This window comes from Protopterus annectens, chromosome 1.part1, assembly GCF_019279795.1.
Source record: "Protopterus annectens isolate FY-2018-M chromosome 1.part1, PAN1.0, whole genome shotgun sequence".
Lineage (NCBI taxonomy): Eukaryota > Metazoa > Chordata > Ceratodontiformes > Protopteridae > Protopterus > Protopterus annectens.
The window spans coordinates 548,683,670-548,701,039 of NC_056726.1; the positions used below are offsets into that span (position 1 = coordinate 548,683,670).

At 39.3% G+C, this 17,370-nt stretch overlaps 1 protein-coding gene across 9 annotated transcripts in view; it reads left to right on the forward strand.

Annotated features, from left to right (window-relative positions):
- Positions 1 to 17,370, forward strand: part of LOC122806326 (protein unc-13 homolog B-like) — a 2,554,726-nt gene that overhangs the window by 1,614,945 nt on the left and 922,411 nt on the right. For all 9 annotated transcript variants that reach the window (XM_044076650.1, XM_044076675.1, XM_044076685.1 and 6 more), the window contains one exon: positions 7,779 to 7,864. In XM_044076650.1, coding sequence (XP_043932585.1) covers positions 7,779 to 7,864 — 86 coding nt within the window. The remainder of the gene's footprint in view (positions 1 to 7,778; positions 7,865 to 17,370) is intronic.

Genomic DNA, 17,370 nt, shown 5'->3' on the forward strand with positions numbered 1-17,370 from the left:
AACGGGTAATTCCAAAGTTTACTTTTTTGAAGTCGGTACATATTCTTATACATTACTGTTGCAGTATTCTTCACCTTAGAGATCTCTTGCTAAGAATAGCCCAACATCTAGGCCATATACCAAAGGCTTAAGATCTTTTATGCATCATAATCACACTTATGCACCCTGCTCAGGATGTAGGGTGCAAAGGTGATGTACAGAAGCAGTTACCCAGAACAGCTTGTTTACCAGTCGGAACACCATCATCGATCATCTGTCTGAATGCCCTTTGCTGTGACGATACTTCAACTTCAGATAAGTGCCCTGTTGGGGTCTTTTTTCCTACCGTTGGTCTTGTTTTCTTTTTGTTACCTGGAGTTCTTGTCATCCAAGAAGGGAAAATGCTAGTGTAAGAGGCAGTCTCTCCATAAGAATTGTCATAAGCAGTGACTATTTTGTTTGGGTGCTTCCCAAGACCATATTTCCTGCAGTATTTGTAAGGCTTTTGTGCCTAAGACTCTTGGAAACCAGTTATCTTCCCTAGCCATCTATCTCAAGAACCAGAACCTTAAACATTTGGCTCAAGGTAGCATGGCAGAATTGGTTAACCCTGAGGTACTGCTATTAAGCAAGAAGAAGGCATAGAAATCTCTGCCTGATTCTTTGGTTGTCCAGCTTCCACTGGATGTCTCTCTAGAAGTGAGTGATAGCTGTGTAGACCATCTGATGTTGAGTTCAGATTCCTTTGCTGCAGCCCTGTCACAGCCCAACATGGATTTTTATTTTTCCCATGTCCTCTGATTTGCAGGTGTCTGTTTTGGGCACTGAGAGGGAACCACTGTTGGTTATCACAGAGGACCCTAGAGGGATTCTGCAGATTCTGGTCAGGGAAGAGGTTCCAGCTACTCTTACGGAATCTTGTCAAGGATCTTAATCTCCGGTGTTTGTTGGAGCTAATGTCTCTACCAAGAAAAAACAGAAGACTAAACATACTTCTGTATGTCCTAAGGACCCTCAAAGGGAATAGCAGGAGTTTACTTTTGGCTCATTTAATGACTTAATGGCCCTGAAGCCTCCCCAAGGGGTTTCTGTGTATACTCCACCTTGACTTCAACTCCTTCTAAAAGGTCTAGGGAACCTGATTCCTCGGATGAGGATTTGGAGTCTGATGAGTCTTTATCTTAGTCTTCTCAGATGCTCTCTGCCTTGGGTGATGGCTGTGAAGAAGACAAAATCCATTAGCCCTGAGTCTTCTTTGGAGGAGCTATCTTTTGGGGAAACAGTAGCCATAATGATGCAATACTTTAGGTGGGATTCTTCTCAGGCGTCTGATATCCAGAAGAGGTATTACGTGTTGCTTTAGTAGGATATGCCTTAAACATCTGGACTAGCTGGCTGTTTTGCAAGACACCTTTATAGCTGTCTATAAAACTTTGGATTCTCAGCCTCCTGCTGCTAAGAAACCTGGCAGGTTCCTGAGGATTGTCACTTCTTGTTTAAGTGTCCTTCTGATCCAGCTGTGGTGTCAGTCTCCTCTGACAAGCCTTCTAAGCTTTTGACTTCTACCACACTCCTGCCTTTGGATAAGGATAGTATGACCTTGGAGTGCATTGGAAAGAAGGTCTGTAGTACTCCACCTTGGCCTTTAGGGTCATTAATAACCAGACTCACGTGACCAGATATGCTTTGGCCTTGATTGCCCTGGCTTGTCAGGTTACTTCTGACAAGTTCTCTTCTCTCTCTGTATTGGGGTCTCCCTGTGAGGTGGCTCGTTCTCTTCTCTCTCTGTATTGGGTTCTCCCTGTGAGGTGGCTCGCCACTCTATCAAAAGCAGCTGTAATGCTGCTGATACCTCTTTCCAAGCTGCTGCCTTTGGGGCTGTCATGCCGCTGTCTTTGGGGGCATCATGCTTCATTATTCTTGGCTTCATCTGCTGTTATTTTGGCTGCAGCAGTGCCACCCTCTGGATTTCAGAGGGCATCTTCTTCCTTGTCTGAAGTGGGAATTCAGGTGGTAGACTGAGCAACTTACCCTCAACCCAGGATTGTACTTTCAGCCTCAGGTTCCTCCTCAAGAACTGTTCAATGATTCAGACATGGGTTGGGGGGGCTTCCTGTGGTCACCTGGAAGTTCAGGGTCTCTTCCCCCATCAGAAATCAGGCCATATCAACATCAAAAAAGATGTGAGCTCTGATTCTGGCCCTTCAGGCTTTTTACCTAATGTTTACTCCAGGTCTCTTGAAGATTTACACAGCCAATATCACAGTGATGTGGTATGTCAACAAGCAGGGTGGCACAAAGTCTTACTTTCTTGGCAGTTCTGGTCTGGAATCTGGCCATCCTTTATCAGCTAACTCTTTAGGCAGTGTATAGTCCTTCAAAGCACAATCTAGTGGAAGACACTTTGAGCAGGTCCAAAACACAGGCTCATGAATTGGTGCTTCACAGAGACTTATTTCTGGACATAGTCCATCAGTGGGGTATTCCGCAGGTAGGTATTTTTGCCTCCTCTCTGAACAGGCTGCTCCTTGTATTCTGTTCCTGGCAGCCATTCCATCCAGCTTGAAAGATGGACGCCCTTTCTTTTCCTTGGAAGTGGATGTTTCTCTATGCTATCAGTCCTCTTCTTCTACTTCCAAGAGTCCTACAGAAGATTCAGATGGACTCCCCAAAAAATCTTGCTAGTGAGTCCCTTTTGGCTAAGACAGTATATGTTTTCCCTCTTAATTCCTCTGGCCAGAGGCATCACAACAAGTTACCTCACCAGTTGGACCTCCTCACACAGGACAAGGGGTCACTCATCCATTCTCACTTGTACTCTTCAGCTGACAATGAAGGTAATGGGGTTTGATCCCTTTTAGGCACCTCTTTTCTGAATGCGTGCTCAGGCATTTAGAGTAGGCAAGAAAACCCACAGCCAGAAAGTCTTGTATGTTCAAATGGAAAAGATTTCCTGTCTGGTGCCATGTCCATAGCCAGGATCCTTTTTTCAGTGGGGAAATCTCTGGTTCTTTCCTATTTGTGTGATTTTCTCCAGTCTGGCTAGGCCTATTCTTCTCTGAAGGCTGATTTGTCAGCTGTTTCTGCCTATCTGCCCATGAATCCTCCTTTGGCTTCTCATTTTGAGGTCAAACAGTTTCGTAAAGGCTTCCTGCATCTTAGATCCCCAAGGAAGCGTATTCCTCCTCCTTGGGACCTTAATTTTGTTTTGGAAAAATTGACTCGGGCTCCTTTTGAGTTTCTAATTTCAGATTCTCTGCAACACTGGACCTGGAAAATTGCCTTGTTGCTTGCTCTTACTTCTGCTCACAGGGTCTCTGAGCTTCAGCACCTTATGGCCATTCCTCCTTTTCTGTTTTTCACAGAGACAGGATGTCTCTTCATTTTAATCCTTCTTTTATGCCCAAGGTTGTTAATGAGTTGCCCTTAAATCAAGGAATACAACTGTCTCCCTTTTTCCCCCTCCTCACTCTGCTAGTGAGAGGGTCTTGCATAAGGAGGGTAAAACTAAGACTGTTCTAAAGTCTGACAAGTTATATTTCTTTTCATCCAAGGACTTTAGATTTAGCTGTTTCCAAGTAAACCATCTTCTCCTGGATATCAAAGGCCCATTTCCTTTTCTTATTAATTTAATATCGAGTGTATTTCTACTTCAGTTAGAGGTCAGTCTGCTAATTCTGTTGCATTTTCTGGAGCTTTCTTTAAGGGTTTGGAAACTAATTACCTCCTTGAAGCTGCTACTTCATCCTCAGTGCATACTTTTGCTAACCATTATAAATTGGATATGGTTTCTAGGGCCAGAATAGGTTTTGTTAAGGCCATCCTACATGGATTTGTTGATGGCTCTTCCCAGCCTGGGTCTATATCACCAAATCAAAAAGACCAGTGATCGAATGGCATTTACATCATCGATAATGACATTCATTGAGGTGTTTAGTGTGAGATTGCAGTACACTGAAGATCAGAAAATTTGCCCTTTACTCACTGTAGTGTGATCTCGGAGTTGGTATATATAATTAGTGTGGGTGCAGCCCCCCACAGGAGCGACTTCGATAACTGGCATTTTCGATGTAAATACTGTTCGATCTCCAGTCTTTTTGATGTTGTGATATAGACCCCCCAGCCTTCCACCTTGCTCTCCTTTTTTTGAGCTTTTGTACTCTCCATAAGGTGAAGAGTACTGCAACAGTAATGTCGAAGGACATAGTACAGTTGTGTTAAATCCTACCATTATAGTAGCTGTATTTCTCTTCACTGTTGCAGTATTAGGCCCCTTCCTCCACCTCCCGTTTTTCCTTTGGGTTTTGATTTGGTTACCCTCTTGGCCAAGGGTCCCCCATTTTCCATCTGTATTTTATCCATTTGGATGTATATAACTTTCTTTTGTCCTGTGGAGACTGTTCTCTACTGTGGCAATTCAGTTCAGGGTTACTGCACCTGTACATCACTTTTATGCCCTACAATCCTGATCAGGGAGAATATGCATGAAGTATGACACATTCAAGATCTAAAGGCTTTGGTATACTGGCTGAACATTGGCATGTTCTTGGCAGGAGATCCCTAAGGTGAAGAATATTGCAACAGTGAAGAAAAGGACATATACTGTTATGGTAAGATTTTACACAACTTTCTTTCACGTAAACCATTTCCTGACATGTCATAGAGGCTGGGCTACCACCATCATCTGTAATGTTTTACACACAGAGCAAGTCAGGCCATATCATTTGCATTATTCATAAACTTTTTGCCAAAATACAAGTAGCGAAAAAGACATGTCTGTGGATGATGAAGTTTGCTTTTTCTGTGCACTCAAAGATTCATTGAAAGGATATATGCCATAAGGCATAAATTGTTTTTAAAAAGAAATCAAAACAATTGTGTAGATTACATAGCCTCTCATCAGGAGCATTTTATAATGTTGTTAACGATAAATGACTGCAGGGATATGCAACTACTAGGAATGGTGATGCAGGTTTAAGAATAAATCTAGTGGCTGGACTACTTAGGAAAGAAGGAATAACCTAGTAGAAATCAATCTGTTTGTACAGAGGTACTGTGGCCAACATTTATTGATCACCTGACCAAGCTTAAGATCCATTGTGCAATAAATTCTCAGTTGTTGGCATCATTACTGAGCACATTGCTGCCATATAAAGGAGTTTATACATGGTATGGTGCCATTTATGACAGATACAATGGATATAGAAAGAGTACACATCTCTGTTAAAATGTCAGGTTTTAGTGATACAAAAGAATGAGGCCACAATAAATCATTTCAAAACTTTTACCATCTTTAATGTGATTTATAACCTCTACAACTCAATTGAAAAACAAACAAATCTGTTCGGGGAAAAAATATAAAAAAATAAAAAAATGTACAATAAGCTGGTTGCGTAAGTGTGCAAACCCTTAAACTAATACTTTGTTGAAATACCTTTTGATTTAGTTACAGCATTCAGTCTTCTTGGGTAGGAGTCTATTAGCATGGCACATCTTGACTTGGCAATATTTGTTCACTCTTCCTTACAAAAGCGCTCCAAATCTGTCAGATTGCAAGGGCATCTCTTGTGCACAGCCCTCTTCAGGTCATTCCTCAGATTTTCTATTGGATTTAGGTCTGGGCTCTGGCTGGGCCATTCCAAAACTTTAATTTTCTTCTGGTGAAGCCATTCTTCTGTTGATTTGGATGTATGCTTGGGGTCATTGTTGTGCTGAAAGGTGAAATTCCTCTTCATCTTCAGCTTTCTAGCAGATGCCTGAAGGTTTTGGGTCAAAACTGACTGGTATTTGGAACTGTTCATAATCTCCTGCACCTTGACTAAAGCTGCAGTTCCAGCTGAAGAAAAGTAACCCCAAAGAATGATACTGCCACCACCATGCTTCACTTTGGGGATGGTATTCTTTTGGCAATGCGGAGTGTTGTTTTTGTGCCAAATATACCTTTTGGAATTATGGCCAAAAAGTTCAACTTTGGTCTCATCAGACCATAACACATTTTCCCACATGCTTTTGGGAGACTTGATGTATTGTTTTGTAAATTTTAGCCAGGTCTGGATGTTTTTCCTGTGTAAGAAAAGGCTTCTGTCTTGCAGCCCTACCCCATAGGCCAGATGTACAGAGAATATGGGAGATTGTTGTCACATGTACTACACAACCAGTACTTGCAAGAAATTCCTGCAGCTCCTTCAGTGTTGCTGTAGGTCTCTTGGCAGCCTCCCTGACCAGTTTTTATTTTGATTTTCATCATTTTTAGAGGGACATCTAGTTTTTTGCATTTGCAACATCACTGTTATCTCATATTTTCTCCACTTTTTGATGACTGTCTTCACTGTGTTCCATGGTACATCCAGTGCTGTGGAAATTTTTTTGTACCCTTCTCCTGACTAATACCTTTCAACAATGAGATCCCTTTGATGCTTTTAAGCTGTCTGCGAACCATGGCTTTTGCTGTAGCAGGCAACTGAGTAAATGTCAGGAAAATCCTACTAGAACAGCTGAACTTTATTTGGGGTTAATCAGTCTCCTTAATTGATGGCAGGTGTGTACCCAAGAAGACTGAATGCTGTAATTAAATCAAAAGGTGCTTCAACAAAGTATTAGTTTAAGGGTGTGCACACTTATGTAACCAGCGTATTGTACGTTTTGTTTTGTTTTTTTAATATATTTTTTCCCCTAACAGATTTGTTGGTATTTCAATTGAACTGTACAGGTTATAGGTCACATTAAAGGTGGGAAAAGTTCTGAAATGATTTATTGTGGCCTCATTTTTTTATATCACAAAAACCTGGCATTTTAACGGGGATGTGTACATGTTTTATATTCACTGTATATGCAGGCACTGGAAATGCTTATTGAAGTAGAAACTTTTAATATTCCACAATATTCACAAAGGTTTCAGGTATAGATGCCCTTCTTCAGTGTGATTTTTCTGTGTCACTTGTAGCCCAAGAATATGAAGTGGTGGGATGCTACCGCCATAGTAGCACAGAATAAATCTGTTTTACCCTTAAGGTATTTCCCATAAAAGTAAAAGCTGTATTGAAATTATCATAAACGAAAGATGCAGAGAGAATGAATTTTAATGAAAAGCATCTTGAGGACTGAGAGACCAATTAAAATGACTTGTCTGCATCTGGTTGGTAAGCTTTATTACAGAATCATTTATTCCAGTAAAATAATGCAAGAGGCATATAGTATAAATTATATATAGGCTTAGTATAAGTAAACTGTTTAAACTGAAGTTCTTTAATAATGGAAAGCCTGGGTACACAGAAACTTTTTTGCAGATGTAAAGTTTCCGTTAGCTGAGTGCTATAAAAGAAAATGGCAAATTATGCGAAAGTATGGCTGCCCTTGTGGAGAGTCTGGCTTTTCTCATGTCGCATGTAGTGGTCCATTATCTGATGAGTGAAGAGGGTGAGAGGGATATACCAGGCACGATAGAGTTTTTAGGTAGCATGAACACTGACCATCCCTTTTTCTAAGAAGCAATGGCCCTTCAGCTCACCATTGATTGTTGCAAGTTAGATACTTAAAGGCAACGTAAGTATTTTCACTTTATCTCAAACGGCTTTCCATCCCCTTTTACCAGTGTGTTTTGCAATTTTAATTTAAACGTTTCCTTTAAACATCTATCTGTAATGGTTTAACAAGCCGATAGTAAATTGACAAGATAACATTATGGCATTTTACGCAATTACTTTTTTGGGTCATTAAATAACTGAAGTTTTTTCTTACACTAATAGAACATATTTTTCATTCATTCATTTTTTTTTGTTTTTGCATTGCTTTCTGTTTAGGTTTCCTCAGGAGCTGAGTGTAGGTAAAATCAGTGCTGAGGTTATGTGGAATTTATTTTCGCAGGACATGAAGTATGCCATGGAAGGTAAGAAGGTCATTTTTTATCTTTTTAAAGTGTTTATTCTTTCTTGTTATATAGTGGACCATATCGTTGAGCTCGATTTTCTCTCATCTCCTCTTGTCCACTAAGAAATCATGGGATTTGTTTTTGATTTGGAAGAAAACGAATAACGTGTGCCTGTCTGGTCTGAGGGCACGTTATGTAAGAGACGTGATGCTTTTGACTTCTTTCTTCCACATTAACAATGGGTGACGTTTAAGTTCTCATTTCCTTGTCTTACACATGTAGGATGCCATATTTTATTTTGAATACATCTTTACATGCAACTTTTGTGTGAAACAGTAGAACTGTAGTATTATTTTATACAGACTGAATTACATTTTATGAAGCAGGATTGTTATGGCTAGAATTAGATAATGCCTCCTCATTCATTTGCTGTTTCGTTGATATGAGAAGATTCTGATCCTCAGTGCTTTATTGTGCAAGTACTGACCTCATAGTGTCCTCACATGATCATTTTGTTTATGGTGATTATCATTTTGATAATGATGAAAGAAGTAAAATGAATGTAGGCAGAAATAAAGCTCCAACACGTCATGTGTGATTCAAGTGAGTACTGCATGTGCGTGAGAAAGAGTGAGACTTAGATGGGACTAGGATATATATATTTAGTTTGAAATCCTTCCTGTATAAGTCAGTAAGTTGGAAAAGTTCTGAAGAATCAAAGGAAAACTCTTGCAAAGATAAAAAGGTTGCAGGTGTTACAGTATAATTGGGAGGCAGGAATGGGCAAATTGCCAACCATTTTCTGTGCAAGAAAACTATGCTATGTTACTGGTTACTTCTGAAGGCCAGATATTTTGCTGTAGACTATCATAGCAGTTGGTTAGTTTCTGGGCATGTTAATGAGGAAGACAACAGCCCTGTACTCCACACCATACCCAGCAGTTCAGGTAATGGCTGATAGTCTTTTTCATCTTTTCTTTTTTCTTCTTTCTTTTGTATTTTCCCCTTGTATGTGCAAATAAGTTTCACTAAATGTATTTTGAAGACACCTGTCTACAGTCAGTACCGACTTCATTCATTTTACGGTCAGAGGACAAATAGTGGGTGTAAGAAAGGAAACAGAAAGTATGAGAGTGCATTTGCAGCTGTACAGACACCCACACACACACACACACACATATATATATATATATATATATATATATATGTATGTGTTTTTTATCTCTCTCTCTCTCTCTCTCTCTATATATATATATATATATATATACACACACACACACACACAGTACACACCCCTGTTAAAATGCCAGGTTTTTGTGATATACAAAAATGAGACCACAATAAATCATTTCAAAACTTTTCCAACCTTTAATGTGACCTGTAACCTGTACAATTCAATTGATAAACAAATCTGTTTGGGGTATAAATATAAAAAAATAAAAAACATTCAATAAGCTGGTTGCATAAGTGTGCACAACCTTAAACTAATACTTTGTTGAAGCACCTTTTGATTTAATTACATTCAGTCTTCTCGGGTACACATCTGCCGTCAATTAAAGAGAGACTGATGAACCCCAAATACAGTTCAGCTGTCCTAGTAGGATTTTTCTGACATTTACTCAGTTGCCTGCTAAAACAAAAGCCATGGTTCTCAGAGAGCTTACAGAGCATCAAAGGGATCTCATTATTGAAAGATATCAGTCAGGAGAAGGGTACAAAAACATTTCCACAGCATTGGATATACGATGGAACACTGTGAAGGTAGTCATGAAAAAGTGGAGAAAATATGGGACAACAGCAACATTGCAAAAAACTGGATGTCCCTCTAAAAATGATGAAAAGACAAGATGAAAACTGGTCAGGGAGGCTGACAAGAGACTTACAGCAACACTAAAGGAGCTGCAGGAATTTCTGGCAAGTACTGGTTGTGTACTACATGTGACAACAATGTCCTGTATTCTCCATATGTCTGAGCTATCGAGTAAGGCAGAAGACTTTTGTAACACAGAAAAACATCCAGGCCCAGCTAAATTTTGCAAAAGAATACATCCAGTCTCCCAAAAGCATGTGGGAAAATGTGTTATGGTCTGATGAGACCATACCTGAACCTTTTGGCCGCAATTCCAAAGGGTACGTTTGGCACAAAAACAACACTTTGCATCACCAAAAGAATACCACCCCCCGGTGAAGCATGGTGGTGGCAGTATCATGCTTTGGGGTTGCTTTTCTTCAGCTGCAACTGGTGGAGAGAATTATGAACAGTTCCAAATACCAGTCACTTTTGGCCCAAAACCTTCAGGCATCTGCTAGAAAGCTGAAGATAAAGAGGAATTTCACCTTTCAACATGAGAATGACCCCAAGCATCCAAATCAACAAAAAATGGCTTCATCAGAAGAACATTAAAGTTTTGGAGTGGCCCAGCCAGAGCCCAGACCTAAATCCAATAGAAAATTTGTGGGGTGACCTGAAGAGGGCTGTGCACAAGAGATGCCCTCACAATCTGACAGTTTTGGAACACTTTTGCAATGAAGAGTGGGCAGATATTGCCAAGTCAAGATGTGCCACGCTGATGTTGAAGCACCTTTTGATTTAATTACAGCAAAGTATTAGTTTAAGGGTGTGCACTCTTATGCAACCAGCTTATTGTACATTTTTTGTTTTACTGTTTTTCCCCTAACAAATTTGTTTGTTTTTCAATTGAATTGTACAGGTTATAGGTCACATTAAAGGTGGGAAAAGTTTTGAAATGATTTATTGTGGCTCATTTTTTATATCACAAAAACCTGGCATTTTAACAGGGCTGAGTACACTTTTTATATCCACTTTTGTGTATATATATATATATATATATATATATATATACATATATATATATATATATATATATATATATATATATATATATATATATATATATATATATATATATGTACATATGTATATGTATATGCACATATATATATATATATATATATATATATATGTGTGTGTGTGTGTGTATATATATATATATATATATATATATATGTGTGTGTGTGTGTGTGTGTGTGTGTGTGTGCGTGTAGGAACAGTTTGAAACACTGACAATTTACATTTATTTATTTATTGACCGGGAAAGTCCACTGGGTCAGAAACCCATTTTCAGTGGAGGCCGGGGGAGAAAAGCTCCATTTACATTAAAAAACTTATAACATTTTTAACAGTATGATTTGCATCCAAATTCAGTAGTAATAAACAAAATAAACCTAATTATAGTTTTACTTAATGAATGCAATGGGTAATCACTTAGTGGTATTCTGTTAATGTTTATATTCTAATAGGATAGAGGCTGAGAACAACGTTATTTATATTATTATTAAATCATTGTGGACTAATGAAGGTTAGCTGATTAAGGCTGTTAGTTGAGGATAAAGTCCAGTTGTACAACAGAGACCTAGGATTAATTCTAAGGTGGAATTAGATTTGGACAACATGGGCAAGTTTGATTTTCAAGAAAGTGGTGTCTTAAGGTATATTTGAAGGTTTTTAATGAACGAAGTAGGTTACTGCATAATTTGGCTATGGAGTAGGAATATAAACTTTGTCCTGCTCTCTTGTTGGGTTTGGACACAAGTAAAAGTTATTTGTTTGAAGACTGAAGTGTCTTAGAAGAGATGTGTGTGTGTGTGGGGGACAGTTATGAGGGTCATATATTAGTTTGTGAGCAGTGGTGAGCTGTGTGTACTGGAGTTAATGAGGGAAATTGAGCCATTTTAATGTGTCATTGGCTTGACAGTGGTGTATGCAGTGTGGTAGGCCACAGGCAAATTTAGCAGTTTTGTAGTAGCATGATTGTAATTTGTTTCTCAGATTTATGTGCAGGTTTGTGAAAATAGAGGAGCCGTAGAAGAGGGAATGGAGTAGGAGAATACTAGCCAATTGTATTCTGGTTGGAATATATATATGATTTCCGTCTGTAGAGCTTAACTAATTTGAAATGTGTTTTTTTTTTTTTTTATTATATTGGGTATGTGTTTTTAAGGGTTCATATCACTTCAACAAAAACTCATTTCACCAAGACCAAATCACCTAAAGTTTATTTCAGCTAAAACTCATTTCACTGATAAGTAGTACAGTAAGGCAAATCAAAGGTCTATGTCCTTTTCCCCACTGTAGTGCGATCCTGGTGTTAGTATATATAGTAAGGGGGGTGTGGGAGGCATAGCCCCCCAACCTAGTTGGCTTTTACCAAATAATGTAAAGCAAAACCAGACAACATAAAACCAAAATAAGTGGGGGGCTGCACCCCCCAACTATATATACTAACACCAGGATCACAGTACAGTGGGGAAAACGACATACCTTTCATTTGCCTTATTGTACTACTTGTCAGTGAAATGAGTTTTAGGTGAAATGAACTTTAGGTGAGTTGGTTTAGGTGAACTGAGTTTAGGTGAAATGAGTTTTAGGTGAAATGATACATACCCATTGTTCAAAGCATAGTTTGTCATCTATAATAATGCCTAGTAATTTTGCAAAGCATAGTTTGTCATCTATAGTAATGCCTAGTAATTTTGCAAAGCATAGTTTGTCATCTATAGTAATGCCTAGTAATTTTGCAAAGCATAGTTTGTCATCTATAGTAATGTCTAGTAATTTTGCAAAGCATAGTTTGTCATCTATAATAATGTCTAGTAATTTTGCAGTGTGCACTACTACTATTTCAGTTTTATTTTGGGAGAAACTTCTGAAGTCTTTTGGGGGAGATTTGAATGAATATATCAGTAGCTTTGACTTTTTGGGTTTAGAAGTAATTGTGTTTCATTTAACCATGCTTCTATTGCTGAAAAAGCATTTTGTGTTATTTTTATGAGGTCTTGAAAATTATTAGAAGACGAAATTATGGTAGAATCATTGATGTATTGGTAAGTGAGCTTAGAAGGGAGACTGAGTGGAGATTACTTATGAATACGTTAAAAAGTAAGGGACCGAGAAATGGCCTTGGAGGATTTTATATACCAGGAAGTCAGACTGATTGTTTGCCATTTTACACATTGTTGTCTATTGTCCAGATAATTGCTAAACCAAGTTAGGGTTTATTTGGAGCATCCTAGTGTTACCAGTTGTATTCATTTAGTATGGGACACTGTGTCGAAAGCTTTGGATATGTCTAGTAGAACTACTGTTATTAAAAGACCTGCATCCAAAGCTCTTCAGTGTCAGTAAAGGAGAGTAAGGCTGTGGTTGTACTATGCGCAGGTTGAAAACCATGTTGTGTAGGGACGGGGAGATTATCAGTAAGGTGTTTTACAAGTTTGGTGTGAATACACTTTTCCAGAATATGAATAATATGCAATATTTTAATCAAAAATATGCAGTGTATCTTATTTTATGAACATCACACTGTTTGGGAAATTGCCTCAGCAGTCAAAGGATCTGGATGATCTTTTATTGTTTTTATACTGTTGAAGCAGTCGTACCTTTTCTGCTGGTGGTGTTACCGAGTCATTAGTTCAGTGGACTGCATGTTCTCCTTTAATTCCTGAAGAGATGTCAGCTTGTGGAGTATTTTTCCATATTCCAAACATGTACAGATATACTCACACAAACCTAGATCCACTTTACAGATACCTTCTTCCATTCTACATCCAGCTATCTCAGAGAAAATTGTTAAAAATATGAAAAAGCTAGAAGAGAAGACTAATCCCAATTCAAATGCTGTCCACTCCACATTCATTCATGTCTCCACAGAAGTAGCAGCAAAATCTTTCACCCATACTCTATCAATGACACAGTGCACTAAGACTTTGAACTGTCATCGAGCTGCTTGTTGTAGTTCAGGGTTTGAGTCCCTTGGCTTGTAATTGTCAAATGTGAGTCACCTGACAAGACAGTGCTCTTGGGCTGTGATTGATTAAAGGTTCATGGAGATTAGAGCTCCTTCCTGGTTAACAAATACAGATAAACAAATAAAACAAACCTGTCATCAGCTGTGGGCATAGTTCTACATCAAGTCAAACATGCCCTAATAATACCAGTTCCCTAAGACTCCTTACCAGCAACTCCATATTTGAAAAACAAATATTTACAAGTAAATAAAACATTACATAATGCAATTAGACTCTCAGCATGACCTTAGATTAGTTCATAACTATCTAACTGCTACTTATGCAGTCATCAGCCCAATTTACTCCATAAGCAGGCAGTATGACTGGAGAGATCTTCATTGACTTAAAGGGGCTTTGAATGTTTCGACCACCCTCTTCTCTTGCTAAAACTCAAGAAGCAAAGACTTAGTAAAGAAACAGACAACTGTGTCTCAGACTTCTGTAAAAATCCATCTTTCAACATGCAAAGTAAAAACCATCTGTCGCCAACTGTAACTTTTACATATGCAGCTATTTGACAACAAGCAAACTAGCACTAAATCGTAATAAGACAACCACCATGCTCTTTGAAATGAACTAGCAACTAAGTAACAGCTGTATGCTGAGTATAAGAGGTTCGCAAAGTAATACTATTGCTAAAGTAGCTATGCATTTTTAGGACTGACTGCCCTTGGAACCTTCCCTAACTTGTACCCACCACATAGAAGTAATAACAACCACATCATGAAACAGCTGAAAGCATTCTATTCCTTATCAAATCACCTCACCAAAGTTCCAGAACTGCCCTAGCAAACAGTATTCTGGTACCCGATTGGAATATGGTCTTTATTTAATCTCAAACTCATGTGCCAACATAAAAACAAGACACACACCAATAAACAAAATGTGTTGCTTCATTACCATTTCTCTTAGTAATGAACATCATCTGAATGGCTTCCCACCACAGGAAAGGAGATATTACTGCTGACCTCTCTAATTTTCATATTACTTTCCAACAAATACTGACCCATCCTCTCCATTATGCTGTATATCAAAAAGTTTCCATACAACCACAAGGAGACAGATAATATACAAACAGTAGTTAGACCATAGTTTGAGAAGCCAGTAGATGAAAAGGCTTCTCCAAAGTAGTATCAGCTAGTTGAAAGCATCTTCCCCAGCATGTAAAGCAAGAAAAGTACAGTTTTGTACCTACCATAAATGTAGATGTTCGAGGATTCCATTGCTGCAGTCCTGACTATTGGGTATAGTCCGCGTCCAGTCGGCCCGAATACCAGAGTATAAGGCTGACGTCGGTCAGGGCGCATTAGACTGACGTCAGTACGTCAGGGTACTAATGCGCATGACCGACGTCATATCCTCAGTCTTTTCTTGCCCCAGATGTCAGAAGACCCTAAAAAGACAAGTCCCAAAAACCTGCACCAAAACATGTACAATATATACAACAATATATACAAAATATAAGCATGTAACCTCACCTACACAACCACCCCTAAATACAGAGGGAAGGAGGGAGGTAAATTGGACTGCAGCAATGGAATCCTCGAACATCTACATTTATGGTAGGTACAAAACTGTACTATGTTCTTCGCCTTCCATTGCTGCAGTCCTGACTATTGGGTAGAATCCCAAAGCAGAGGTAAGGGAGGCTGGCAAATCATAAGGAAGTAGGAGCTGACAACATGCCTTGCAAAACAGCTGTGGCAAAACCAGCCCTAGACTTAGAGTAGATAGGAAGGTGATAATGCTTAGAGAAAGTATGCACTGAACTCCAAGTAGCTGCTTCCAAAATATCCTTAGTTGCCACCCCTTAGAAATGCTGTTGAAGTGGCAGTAGCCCTAGTGGAATGAGGCCTAATCCCAGCTGGAATCTCCTTGCCATGATGGGAATAACAAAATGCAATGCAAAAGCCAATCCACCTAGAAATAGTTTGTTTTGACACAGGCTTGCCCTGTGAACCCAAAGCAAAAGAAACAAACAATTGCTGAGACTGCCTAAAATCCTTAGTCCTGCTTAAATAATAACGCAATTGCCTGTGTACATCTAAAGTGTGCAAAATCTTTTCCCTTTATTTTGAGGGTCTGCAAAAACGTAGGCAAATGAATAGTTTGGTTTAAAGCCACACTAGAAACCACCTTAGGCATAAAAGAAGGATTAGTACGTAATGATACCCTATCCTTATGGAAAATCAAAAAGGGCTCTACTGCCATAAGGGCCTGCAACTCAGACACCCTTCTTGCAGAAGTAATAGCCAACAGAAAAGCAGTCTTCCATGACAAATATTTCAATTCAGCAGTAGCTGCAGGCTCAAAAGGTTGTAGAGTAAGTTTTTCCAACACAAAATTGAGATCCCAAGCAGGAGTAGGAGCTCTACGTGGGGGCCTTATATTCTTTGCCCCTCTAAGAAACTGCTTGAACAAAGGATGCGAAAACAAAGGTGGGTCACAATCATAGTGAGCTGAAATTGCTGCAGCATGAATCTTAATGGAAGAGAAGGACAAACCTTTGTCCAATAATTCAGTAAGATATTGAAGAGCCACACTCAAATTAGGCTCAGAAATCTCCAAATTCTTTGCTGTACTCCAAAATAAAAATCTCTTCCATTTTTCTGCGTACACTCTCCTTGTACTAGGTCTTCTAGCTTCCATAATCACATTTAAAACTTGTTGAGGAAGTTGAGACCTGCTGTGTTTCAACACAGAATATGCCAGGCTGTTAGATGAAGAGAGTGAAGCTTGACATTGAGCAGATGACCGTCCTTCTGAGATAACAGATGAGGAATCAGAGGTAAAGGCCATGGAGGCTTCTTTACCAGACTCCGTAGTAGTGGGTACCAGTGTTGCCGAGGCCAATCTGGAGCTATCAAAATCATCCTTGGCCTGTCTTGTCTGACCTTTAATAGTACCTTTGGAAGAAGAGGCAGAGGTGGAAAGGCATACACATGAAGGTTTTTCCAACTGAAAGACAGAGCATCCACTTTCCAAGCTGTGTGATGAAACCCCTTTGTGCAATACTTTGGCAGCTGGTGGTTTAGTGGAGAAGCGAACAGATCTATGTCTGGAGTTCCCCATGACACTGTCAATTTCTGAAATACATGAAGATCCAGTTTCCACTCGTGGGGATCCATGATTTGTCTGCTTAACACATCTGCTAAGGAGTTCTGTGCTCCTGGCAGAAACCTTGCCTGAAGAGTTAATTGCAGGCTGAGCGCAGTCTCCCATAAAATCATTGCTTGCCTGCATAGAGGATAAGAATGTGTTCCCCTTGCTTGTTGATGTACCACATGACAGTTGTGTTGTCTGTTAGAATCAACACCTGCCCTGGAAGAAGTAACTCCTTGAAAGCCAGTAATGCAAACTGGACTGCTAACATCTCTTTCATGTTGATATGTAGATGCTGTAGTCTGGCAGGCCACTTGTCTTGTATCCACTTTCCATTTAGATGAGCTCCCAAGCAATGTCCGAGGCATCTGTCGTTAAGATCTGACTTGCCTCTGGCCGGGTCACAGAGAGTCCCTTGTTTAGGTGACATTCCTGAGCCCACCACAAGAATTCTTTTGAAGGCAAGGTATTATTTGAATGACAGTGTCCAAATCCTGGCAGTGCTGTGTCCATACATTTTTGAGATACCATTGTAGCTTCCTCATATGCAGTTT